Genomic DNA, 12,594 nt, shown 5'->3' with positions numbered 1-12,594 from the left:
AAATAAAAAATAAAAACAGTACAAACAGTGCTTGAGGTGAGGCTGCACCTCTGTGGGGCATCCACAGCTTCTCCGTGCAGCCTGATCCTGTGCATCATAAATAAAGAATTTGCTCCTAATATCTAACCAAAATTTCTCTTCTTTTACTTAAAATCCATTCCTCTTTGCCCTAGACAAAAAGTTCCTTTCAGTCTCAAACCTGTAATTCTGTGATCCCAGACACTACAGCAATAAGCCTTGAAGAACCATGGCGTCTCTCCTCTCCTCTCCTCTCCTCTCCTCTCCTCTCCTCTCCTCTCCTCTCCTCTCCTCTCCTCTCCTCTCCTCTCCTCTCCTCTCCTCTCCTCTCCTCTCCTCTCCTCTCCTCTCCTCTCCTCTCCTCTCCTCTCCTCTCCTCTCCTCCCCTCTCCTCCCCTCTCCTCCCCTCCCCTCCCCTCCCCTCCCCTCCCCTTCCCTCCCCTCCCCTCCCCTCCCCTCCCCTCCCCTCCCCTCACCAGAAGTGAGAGAAGTTGATGAGACGATCCAGCTCTCTATTAACCCTAAGGAGCTTGGTCCAAGGGGGAATTCTCTAAATCCCAGTCACGTCCCATAGGATGTGCTGGTGGCTGGGAAATCCCAGGGCATCTCAGCCTGCTATGGCTGGAGTTTCCTGGGTCTGCCCTGCTCTGCAATGAGCATCCAATCGCACTCAGGACAGGCAGACAGGGTGAAGCAGGAGGTGTTGCCCAAACTGTGAAATGCACCCTGCACTGCTTCTGGTGGGCACAGAGTTAATTTCCTCCCCAGCAGCTGCTGTCATGCTAGTGTTTGGATTTATGATGAAAACAATGAAATGAAAGCACTCAAATGCCCTTGTTGCAGAGCGATGCTTGCACAGAGCCAAGGACTCTTCAACCTCTGATACTGCAGGAACTGGGTGGGACAGGTGACCCCAAATGGTTCAAGGAGGTATTCTATACTATGATGAGCTCAGCAAAGAAGGATGAAGAAAAGAAGGAAGGGAGGAACATTTAAAATTACGGTGTTTGTCTTCTCCATTAACCATTATGCAGGATGGAAATAACTGAAAATCTGCCTGCTGATGAGAAGGAATGAACTAATTCCATATTGTGCTTTGCTTGCACATGCAGCTTTGGCTTTACCTGCTAACTTCTTTCTCAGCTGGCGAGTTTTCTTGCCCATTCCTATTCATTTCTCTTCCCCATCCTTGCCAGATGCAGTGTTAGGGCAACAGACCTGTACAGGTCCTACGAGAAAAAGCAGGAGAACAAAGCAGCTGCAGCCACCCAAGGCAGGGGGGCTGGATTTCCAAGTCTGGTTTCTGACTACTTTCCCTGCAAGAAGTGAATGAGGAAACCAGTTCTTGTGTTTGCTTTCAAACAAAGAGTCAATGTTTGCACAGCTCTGATGAAGCTCTACCATCAGCTGTCCTTGCAAATCTCCATCTATCACTGCCTCAGTATGAGCATTTTAGCATTATGTATATATATATGTATATATATATATATAAACTGGTATATATATATATATTTACAAACAGCTACTTGCACTCCTTTTTTTGAGAGGGTGGAGAGATCACTTGAATATTTTCCTTTTTCCTTCTCTATTCCCTTAAAAATTTAGGTGCCAATTTAACTCTTACTGAGAGAACTCTTTCTCCCATAGTTTTCTACTGATGGGGCACAAACAATTTCAATGGAAACCTTCCCCTTGGCTATCAGACAATGCAAAAGGAAGGGAAGGGATGAAACCTGGATGCCTCAGCCTCTTATTTAGTAGCTTTTCTGCTGGAGGGGATTGAAATGCATTTCCTGCATATTTGGGAAATGATATTGAAGATAGAAACCTCACGTTCCCTGTGAAGAACATCAGGGTGAAGTGGGGGAAAAATGTAACAAAACTTAACGAAGGGTAAGAGAGCATATATATAAAAATATGTATGTATGTGTATATATATGTGCGTGTATAATATATATCTGTACACTTATCCATAAAAATCAAAGCAAAATTAAGTATAATTACTCACGACTGCTCAGCATGCATGGGAGCATCTCAGCCATTTCACAAGCCCACTGCACAGCTCAGTGCTTGCAGCACGCAGCTGGAAACCTCAGGGTGTTTTCTATTATGTGTAGGATGGGATGGAACCATGCCAAGCCTTAAAAGAAAAAAAAAAAAAGTAGAAAACAGTTTCCATTCTTGGACCAATCACTGCAGAGACTGCTGGAGTCACAGCTCAATAGCTCTCTCTAAAAGCATTGTGTTCCCTAGTAGATGAGTTTTCCTTTCACTATGTAACACAGCCTTCAATGCTGGAGCCAAAATACATCTAGATAGCAAGGGATAATACTTCATAACAGCACTGCTGTTCATTTGCTGGGGCGAAACTCCTGAAGCTTTGAGGAAAGGATGAATCCAAGACGTTTTCAGAGGGGATGAGAAGCAGAAAATGACTGCAAGAACCATGCAGTTCATAGAATCATAGAATCACCAAGGTTGGAAAAGACCTGAAAGCTCATCCAGTCCAACCGTTCACCTCTTACCAATAGCACCCACTAAACCACGTCCCTCAACACAACATCCAGCCTTTCCTTGAACACCCCCAGGCTCGGTGACTCCACCACCTTCCTGTGCATCCATTCCAGTGCCTGACCACCCTTTCTGAAAAGTAATACTTCCTCATGTCCAGCCTGAATCTCCCCTGCCGTAGCTTGAAGCCATTCCCTCTGCTCCTATCACTGATGACACGAGAGAAGAGGCCGACCCCCAGCTCACTACAACCTCCCTTCAGGAAGTTATAGAGAGCAGTGAGGTCTCCCCTGAGCCTCCTCTTCTCCAGGCTGAACATTCCCAGCTCCTTCAGCCTCTCCTCATCAGCCCTGTGTTCCAGACCCCTCACCAGCTTTGTTGCCCTCCTTTGAACACATTCCAGGGCCTCAATATCTTTCTTGCAGTGAGGGGCCCAAAACTGGACACAGTACTCGAGGTGTGGCCTCACGAGTGCTGAATATAGGGGAACAATCACCTCTCTGCTCCTGCTTGCAACGCTGTTTCTGTTGCAAGCCAGGATGCCACTGGCCTTCTTGGCCACCTGGGCACACTGTCGGCTCATGTTCAGCCGAGCATCAATCAATACCCCCAGGTCCATTTCCTCTACGCAGTCCTCCAGCCACACTGCCCCAAGCCTGCAGCGTCGCCTGGGGTTGTTGTAGCCGAAGTGCAGGACCCGGCATTTGGCCTTGTTGAAACTCATCCCATTGGCTTCAGCCCAGCTCTCCAGCCTGTCCAGATCCCTCTGTAGGGCCTCGCTACCCCCAGGCAGATCCACACTTCCAGCCAATTTGGTGTCATCTGCAAATTTACTGAGGGTGCACTCGATGCCCTCATCGAGGTCATCAGTAAAGATATTGAAGAGGACAGGCCCAGCACCGACCCCTGGGAAGGCTGCACAAACACTACATAGAGCAGGAATGGCACTTCTTTTGTCTGGCTGGCTCTGCTCTGTGTATTACACCCCAAAACATGGTTGCTAGCGCACACTGCTGCCTTCCATTGGGCTTGCTTTTACCAGTGCCATCAGGTCCCTTCCTGCTGGACTGCTATCCAGCCACTCACCACACAAGCTGTGAGTGAATGCAGCATTGCTCCATCCTAGATACAGCACCCAGCATTTCCCCTTGTCCGTGTTCTGTGTTGCCGACTGCCCAGTGCTCCAATGAATCTAGAACCCTCTGTAAGACCTTACATCCCTCTAGAGAGTAAATATCACCTCCCAGTTTAGTGTCAGCAGCAAACATGCTTAGGATATCTTTCATGACTACAGTGAGATCATTGGTAAAAATGTTGACTGGGACTGGCCTGTAGGATTGAGTGATGGGGAACACTGGTGGTGTTTCGGATGAAGCACCAGTCACTACAACTCTTTGAACAACCCTTCAACCATCAACCCTGAGGCAGTTCATCACTTGGTGTAGCAAGAACCTGTTTACCTCACAGATGGACATTTAGTCCAGAAGGATGCTGCAAGGGATGGCAGGGAAGGCCTTATTTAAATCCGGAAGGATTACATCTGCTGCATTCCCTTCATCCACTGAGCAGGTGACCTTATCATAGAAGGACACCTAATTACCAAGGCAGGACCTTACCCTTCATAACCCATATGGGCTTGCTCTATGGCAGCTTTAAAATGCCTTTCAGTAGCGCACAGGAATAGCTTTTCCATATGTTTTCCAGGGGCTGAGGTTAGACTGACAGGTCTGTTGTTTCCTGGGTCATCTCTCATCCCCTTTTCCCCTTCATGATGGGTGTAACTTTGCCTGGTTTCCAGTCATCAGGGACCTCCCAAGACTCCCAGACCTTTGATAAATTGTGCTAACTCATACTATATTCCTCTTACTGACATTCAGCAGAATATGGTACACAGTCTGTTGTGTCCATAGTTTTGAACTGGCAAAGACATGCCAGCATCAGGCAACAGAATAAACTAGGCCCTCTCTGGCATTATGCATTTGATCTTACTTTTTAATCAGGCCAGCAGCAACTCCGTAACACGTATCCCTCCCCTCTCTGTCTTCTTCAGATATACCAAGAGAAGCTCCACTGAGGTTAACAAATGGGCCAAACCGCTGCAGTGGGCGAGTTGAAGTTTTTTATGGCCATCAGTGGGGCACCGTGTGTGATGACAGCTGGGACATAAGCGATGCTGAAGTTGTTTGCCGGCAGCTGGGCTGTGGGAGGGCTCTGTCCACGGCAACTTCGGCTTCTTTTGGAGAAGGGTCTGGCCCTATCTGGCTGGATGATGTGAGTTGCACAGGAGCTGAAACTGCCCTTTCCAAATGTGAGACCAGTCTGTGGGGAGCCCACAACTGTGAGCATAGAGAAGATGCTGGTGTCCTGTGCTTGGGTAAGTCTCATTTATTCTGCTTTCTGACTGAGGCGTAAAGTACCTGGAGGGATGCTGGAAATGACAACAGGGTGCCCTCTTCCCATCTTATAACTCTAAATCCAGAGTACTGAAAAAAGAAAGTGCATCTGGTTGGATGTGTGCAAATCCAGTGGTGTTTCCCTGTTCTCCCTATTCCCAAACTCACCATGGTATTGTGGTGCCGCAGTCCAGTGCTTGCTGTGCTGAAGAATTCAATTCTGGAATACTTTCCCATGAATTCAAACTTGAAACTCCTTTCTGTGTGCTACAGATAAGTCAGATAGCATTGCAGGACTGCTGTGAGTCACCCTGTTATTGAGAGCAGAGCACCACCAGTTGGGTTTCTCTTGTTTCACTCTCAAAACATCATGACATGCTCTGCATTTGTTGTTTTCCCTCTTCAACACAAAAGGTCTTGCAGAAACGTAGTGATGCTACTTGCCCTTCCCCTGTCCTTGGTAAAACCATCTTCAGCAGATCAGTTTTCTTTTCCCAAAGTTTTTCCAGTGTCTTCTGTGAAACCTCTACAGATCAGACAATTTCCTCAAAATTGTTGCACTGCACTTATTTGCCACTGGAGGGAAACCCTGACCTAACTACTGCGTATAGAATCTACAGTCTCTTGTTTCTTTGTCATGCACATTGTTACTTATTCTTTGCATCTACCTCGTGATAAGAATGTTCTATCCCTTCTCAGCCCCTTCATATCTCCTTCTGGAGAAATGGTTTTGAGCCTCTTCTTATCTCCCTCCTTCTTCCTGGTTTTCTCCTTGGCTGCTTGACATGATTTTTCTAATCATTCATCGAGCTGAGGCTTTAGCAGTAGTGATTCACACTGAAGGTTTGCTTTGGATATCTTGTAGACAGCACTCCCTTTTATACTAAGCCATGTATTTCTTGGGTCAACATGACACTTCGGAGTTTCACTCTCAATCCTTGAGAAGGATTTGTGAAGAACTGTCATGTAGTTAACTCTTCTTCATCTTATGTTCAGTCATTTTATCCCCCCAAATGATACATTTTTGAATTGTTCTCACTGGAGATTACCTGTTTCTCTACAATTACTTATCCACCTCTGGAGAATACCCTGTGGACATGCTGTCTAAGCACAGATCCGTTTCTGAATTCATCACTGTCCTTTTGCAGCCAGTGAAGACTTACCACAGCACATAGCAGGATTTTCCCCATCCTGATGACATGCCCAAAGCAGATGAAAGGATGTGCAACCCAATCATGCTGGTTTCCTTCCAATGATTACAAAGGGAAATGACTCTGCTTTGTGGAGTTGTAAAAGGGTGGGTTCCCTTGCTAACACAACTTGTTTTGTGTCATCTAAGATGTCCTGTGATGTCCCATCCAATTTCTAATTGCAGATACGGAATAATGCCCCCCTCCCAAGGTCCTAAGTCAAGTCTGCCAGGAGGCTGGCTGTCTGGAGTTCGCTGGACATGTCACATACTGATGAGTATTAATGCTCAGGCAAGGAATTAAGCAACTGACAGATGAAGTCTGGCTGAGGTCAATCATACCCCCATTTTGTCACCATGTTCCTGGCTAGTGTCTTTTCCCTTGGGCAGTGGAGTTTCCTGCATTTGCTGCCTAGGCGCTGCTGTCTTCCTGGTCAAAGGCAGAGAGAAGGAGGCTTCAATCCCCTCATATTTGGGAGTGAGAAGCAGCAGGACATTTATTTTCGTCAGTTTGGGCCAGCACTACTTCCTGACCTTTGGGTCATGTGTGAGGAAATCTGATAGCATTGAACTTTCTTCTCAATGCTTGTCCCTGGACGTCATATTAATGCAACTAGTGCACACAATGTTTCCTGATGTGCCTGGAAGGAATGTCTTTGCCAAAATAACTTAACTTGTTTTTCCTTTGTGTTTCAGGTGTTCCAGAACCAGCTCCCATCCGGCTGGTCAACGGTTCAGATTTCTGCTCTGGGAGAGTTGAGGTGTTTCATGAGCAGCAATGGGGAACTGTGTGTGATGACAGCTGGGATTTAACAGATGCCCAAGTGGTGTGCAGGCAGCTGGGCTGTGGGACAGCAATGTCAGCGCCTGACTGTGCTCGTTTTGGACAAGGAACTGGACAAATTTGGTTGGATGACATGAACTGTGCAGGATTTGAAACTGCCCTTGCTGAGTGCCGAGTCAGGCCTTGGGGAGAGCACAACTGTGACCACGGAGAGGATGCTGGTGTGGTGTGCTCAGGTACTGTTAATTCACATGATCACAGACCTGCAGAGGTTGGAAGGGATCTCTGGAGATCCCCCTGTTAGAGGAATTTTCCAACAGTAAATTGCACAGGAGAGCATCCAGGAAGGTTTTTATTATCTCCAGAGACTTCACAACCTTTCTAAGCAGCTTGTTTCAGGGTTATGTCATGCTCATCGTTAAGAAGTTCTGTCACATGTTCAGACAGAACTGCCTGACTTCCAGTCTGTGCCCACTGCCCCTTTTCCTGTTGCTGGACATGACCTAAAAAAGCCTGGTCCCAATCACTGAAACCTGCTCATTAGATATTTGCAAGTGTTGATAAGATCCCTGCTCAACCTTCTCTTCTCCAGGCTGAGCAAGCCCAACTCCCTCAGCCTGTTTCCTTAGGAGAGGTACTTCAGGCCTATGAGCATCTTCATGTCATCCAGGAAATGCTCCAAATCTCCACATCTTTCCTGTGCTGGGGACAGCAGGCCTGGACTCAGTATTACAGATGGAGCCTCAGGATAGCAGAGCAGAGAGGGCCAATCCCCTTTCTCCCCACTACCACTCCCAGTTGATGCAGCCCAGAGGACTGTTGGCTTCCAGACTGTGAGCACTTAAAGCTGATTCTAGTTAAGCTTTTCACCCACCATAACCCCCAAGTCCATCTCTGCAGCCCTTCTCTCAATGAGTTTTTCTCTCAGTCTGAATGCATATCTAGGATTGCCCTAACCAAAGTACAACACCCTGCTTTGATTAACCCGGCTTTGATTAACATCATTTGGTTCCTGTAGGTTGTCCATGTCCCCGGAGTTTCTTGTCAACACAAGAAACTTTTCAGGATTTGCGCTCATGTTTCTGACCATGTTTTGGGTTGGTTTTGGTGTTTTTTTTTCATAGGTATTACAGAACCAGCTCCCATCCGGCTCGTGAACGGTCCGAGTCATTGTGCTGGGAGAGTCGAGGTGTTTCATGACCAACAGTGGGGAACCGTGTGTGATGATGGCTGGGATAAAGCAGAAGCCAATGTTGTGTGCAGGCAGCTGGGCTGTGGGGCAGCAATATCAGCCCCTGGCTCAGCTCGCTTTGGACAAGGCTCTGACCCCATCTGGCTGGATGATGTCAGTTGTGCAGGGACAGAGGCTGCCCTCTCGCAGTGCCGGTTCCGGGCCTGGGGATCCCATAACTGCAATCATGGAGAAGATGCTGGTGTGGTGTGCTCAGGTAACTCCTGCCTGTTCATCGGTCTCAAAAATTTTGGGAAACCTGGAAAAATGATTTTCAGACTCAGTAGGAGGTATTCTTTGAGTTCAGGCTGCTCCTAATGTCTGCTGTCAGTCATTGTGGTCTATAAATTGATTCTTGTGTAATCTACATGGCCCTGATCATGGTCCGCAGTCACCACCAGAATCTGGGTTACCATGGTCGGACCTGCATCTGATAACTGTATCAAGCTGAGTCTCCTGTACCTCAGCTTCTGAAGGCTCCTGGACTTTTTCCAGGGTTGAAAATGATCCCAGAAACATCTCATCCCCACTGAGTTTCAGGGATCCTAGTACCTGAACCTGGATTAAATAGTACAAGATACAGTGCTATATGCAGCATACAATAATACATAGTGGAATGCCCAACAGAATGCAGACACCTACATCGGATTTCCACTCTTCTGACATGAGAGCTGAAGAATGGCAAAGAGTCCCCAAGGCGATTCAGATGGGAAACAGCAACCAGCTGGAGGTTGCCAAATATATCCATTTGCATGGGTTACATCTGTAATATCCATAGACAACATTAAATTTTTATTCCTGAGCTTGGCAGGGCAGATTGCTCTTTATATGGAGCAAGAATGGTGTTCAGTGTCACAAAGTTGTTCAGTAAACTCTTGGACACGTGTCTGCTTGGAAGGGATGAATCAGTATCCTCCTCAATGTGCTGAAAGTCAAGAAGGAATTAATCTTTCTACAAGTCTTTACACGGGCTCCCTTAGATATAGAAAATCCAGGCTTTTGTCTAGGATCAGATGACCACACTTGAAACTACTAAAAGAGATTACGTGAAGAAACTCCTGATCAAAGCTTGGCTACTGAGCTTGTACTCAAAGATGGGGACATCATTGAAATGTACAAAGTGGAGATGTATTTAATCACTATGACCAGCATAGTCAGCAGAAAGGAAGATTAGCCCCATCTTCATACTAAACCAACACCTCATCTGTGTGTGTGAGATTGGTTCATTGCTCACCAGGTAACAAACATGTCTTGCTGACAACGAATGGGAAAACAGCAATCTTGAGTCATAAGCAAGATATTTCAGCAACCCAGAGCATGATGGAGAATATGAGGTTGACTATGGGAGAAGACTTGCCCTCCCAGAACATCCTCTTCATCCACTGGGCACCTTGGTTGGTACAAGGACACTACTGCGTGTCTACTCTCAGCAGCTTTAGGGTTCAGCTGCAGGGCATTATGTGTGCATTTCTCATTTTATCTTGCTTTATGTGCAGGCAGTGCAGAAGCAGCTCCTCTCCAGCTGGTGAACGGCCCTAGTCGTTGTGCTGGGAGAGTTGAGGTGCTTCACAGCCAGCAGTGGGGAACAGTGTGTGATGACAACTGGGACCTGAGCGATGCTGCGGTTGTGTGCCAGCAGCTGGGCTGCGGGACAGCCATGTCAGCCCCCGGATCTGCTTATTTTGGGCAAGGCTTTGGCCGTATCTGGCTGGATGATGTGAAATGCTCCAGCAGGGAATCAGCGCTCTCCGAATGTGCAGCAAGGCCTTGGGGAGTCCATAACTGCAACCATGAAGAAGATGCAGGCATCGTCTGCTCTGGTAAGCTTCATGCATGCCCCACCATGCAGGGCATTTGTAGCAACTCAGCCTCTCATCTGGGTTTTGGGTTTGATGGCTCTTCATTCTTTCACAATCATAGAATCATAGAATCGTTTGAGTTGGGATGGATACTTAATGTTCACCTAGTCCAACTCCCCTGCAACAAACAGAACTGCTGAGCTAGATGAGGTTGCTCAGATTATGGTGCAACCTTCAAATGTCTCCAAGGATGGGGCATCCACCACCTCTCTGAGCTATCAGTGACTGTGCTTCTCTGCCTTCATCATAAAAAGCTGTTTTCTAATATCCAATCTAAATCTGCCCTGCAGTAGTTTGTTCATTCACATCTCTTTCTCAGAGATGTTGCCATGGGACAATGATGGAGACGTGAAGTTGGATCTTGGCATTTTGAGGGATGATTCCCATCTCTCCACATTGCTACTTATTTTTGCTTTTTGTGCTTTTGAACTATCACTATCACTATCAGTTACATGCTTGTATTGCCCAAAGAATCTGTGAATGCCCCATCCCTGGGGATTACAGAAGCACAGAACCACAGTATTATAGGGATTGGAAGGGTTCCCTAGTGATCACCAAGTCCAACCTCCCTTCAAAGCAGGATCCCTAAAGCAGTCTGCACATGTAGGTGTCCAGGTGGGAGATGTTGAAGGCCAGGTTGGATGGTGCACAGGGCAATGTGATCTGATGGGCAGCAACCCTGCCCATAGAAGAGGGCTGGAACTCAATGGGTCCCTTCCAGCACAAGCCATTCTATGATTCTATGATTCTATGATTCTATGATTCTATGATTCTATGATTCTATGATTCTATGATTCTATGATTCCAGAGTCCTATTTCTCTATGATGGATTTGATGATCTTCATAGTCCCTTCCAACTCATGCCATCCTATGATTCTATGATCTTTCAGGTGCCTTCCAAGCCAAGCCATTCTGGGATTCTAAGATTTGATGATTCAGTGATTCTTTAACGTAATTATATGCATACTACTAACTTTAAGTGGCCTTGCAGGGTAAAGCAAGCTAGTTTTACAGGTCTGGATTGTATGCATTTCTTTCCAGGTGGAATCTAAACATTGCAGATGCTCTAGAGTGGAGAAGAGAGATGACAGTGCTGGCAAACGTCTATGACATTTTTTCAACCCAAACAGAAGACATCTTTGAAGGACAGAGTGCACCCAGTACAGAAGCCAATCACGACACTCAGATCTATCTCACTGATTTGTAAGCACCAATCTGATGTGCCCACATCAGGAGCATTGATGGTCCCCTTCAGCTGATAAAGAGATACGGGCAGTCACACAGAGCAACTTCAGGCCAACTTCAGAAGTTTCTCTCACTCTACTGACTGTAAATTAATTTATTGCCTGCCACAAATTAAGTTTCAAGACATGTTCTCTCTGGGATGGAGGGAATATTTGGAGGACACAAGTGGACACTTGCTCTGCAACATTTCTTGTCAGATGTCTCTGCCCTAGAGACCACACAGTTCCCATGCCACTTCATCCTCTCCCTATGATATTGCCTCTAGTCTATGAAAGCTTTCTTGTTCAGGTGGTGCGGATATGTTATATATATTGAGGTTCTCTTGTGTAGCCAGTGCCCTCCTACAGATGAGGTTTAGCTGTTGTCATGAATTCCTCATGCAACCTCCCCTCTGAGCCTCTTGCCCCTCTGCAACATTCCCTCCAAGCCTTAAACCATTTCTATGCTGTTTCTCACCTTAATCCCCCAAAATGTATTTGTAGATAAATGAAATTTCTGTCTTGCTCCTGTGAGTCTGTCTGATGCTCTGTGTCATGGTCATATCACCATGAGCTTCACCTTGTTTCTGCTCTAATGATGAACAGCCAGTCCTCAAGCTGTGGTCCCCCATCAGCCAGCCACCCCCCCATTTGACTGTTCAGTGTGACACTATATGATGTGAGATATCCCTTTGGCTAATTTGGATCAGCTGTCTGGGTTCTGTCCCATTCTCACTCCCTGTGCACCCCCAGCTCCTTGCTGAGAAGCTGAAAAGGACTTGGCATTGCACAAGCACCACTCAGTGACACTACAACACTGCTGGTTGACCAACATTATTCACATCCTAAGTCCACATCACCATACAGCTACTATGAAGAATAGGAACTCTGTCCAGGATAAAACCAGTACAGGCTGTAATGTCACCTGCCCATAAAAACAGCTTGATTTGGCTTGGAGGCACTGGCTGTAAATATTGAGATGAAGACCCTGGCTCTTTGTTTTTCTATGACAAAACATTAGTTCTTTGCTAATGGGCATGAAGCATATTGCATCAAATTACACAAAAAAGATGATAATAACTTGTGTTAGGCATCAAGGCTTGTTTGGACATCCCCAAAATGGGAAATTGTCCGCCTGTGAAGGGCCAGCTTCAGCCTGTACAAAAAATGAGAGAGGAAAAGGAGTGAATTTTTCCCTAAGGAGGCAGTTGATTCTCTATAAGGAAGGGTAAACGAACCTATAAACTAAGCTTGCCCTGTGTAATACCCTTTCCAATGATTTTACGGATGGCCTCCTTACAGGACTGAATCTCACCAGAAGTAAATGTTTCTCAGCATAGATACTTCCACGACCTTGGTATTCATGATGTTGGAGAAATATTCTTG

General features: G+C 46.4%; 1 protein-coding gene across 1 annotated transcript; it reads left to right on the top strand.

Moving 5' to 3' along the window:
* The first annotated feature begins 6,307 nt into the window (after positions 1-6,307).
* Positions 6,308-12,543, top strand: LOC125685359 (deleted in malignant brain tumors 1 protein-like). The gene is made up of 5 exons (XM_048928357.1): positions 6,308-6,323; positions 6,808-7,131; positions 8,020-8,343; positions 9,623-9,946; positions 11,027-12,543. The coding sequence occupies exons 1-5, from the start codon at positions 6,308-6,310 to the stop codon at positions 11,035-11,037; spliced, it is 999 nt and encodes a 332-aa protein (XP_048784314.1). The 3' UTR covers positions 11,038-12,543.
* The last annotated feature ends 51 nt before the right edge of the window (positions 12,544-12,594 follow it).

This window comes from Lagopus muta, chromosome 28 (genome assembly GCF_023343835.1).
Source record: "Lagopus muta isolate bLagMut1 chromosome 28, bLagMut1 primary, whole genome shotgun sequence".
NCBI lineage: Eukaryota > Metazoa > Chordata > Aves > Galliformes > Phasianidae > Lagopus > Lagopus muta.
This window is presented reverse-complemented; position numbering and strand designations above follow the sequence as displayed.

What these genes read in the sequence shown, in the direction of transcription:
- LOC125685359 (XM_048928357.1), top strand. An exon ending in TGCTGGTGTGGTGTGCTCAG is followed by an intron (nt 7,132 to 8,019) that starts GTACTGTTAATT and finishes TTTTTTTCATAG; the next exon opens with GTATTACAGAACCAGCTCCC. An exon ending in TGCTGGTGTGGTGTGCTCAG is followed by an intron (nt 8,344 to 9,622) that starts GTAACTCCTGCC and finishes CTTTATGTGCAG; the next exon opens with GCAGTGCAGAAGCAGCTCCT.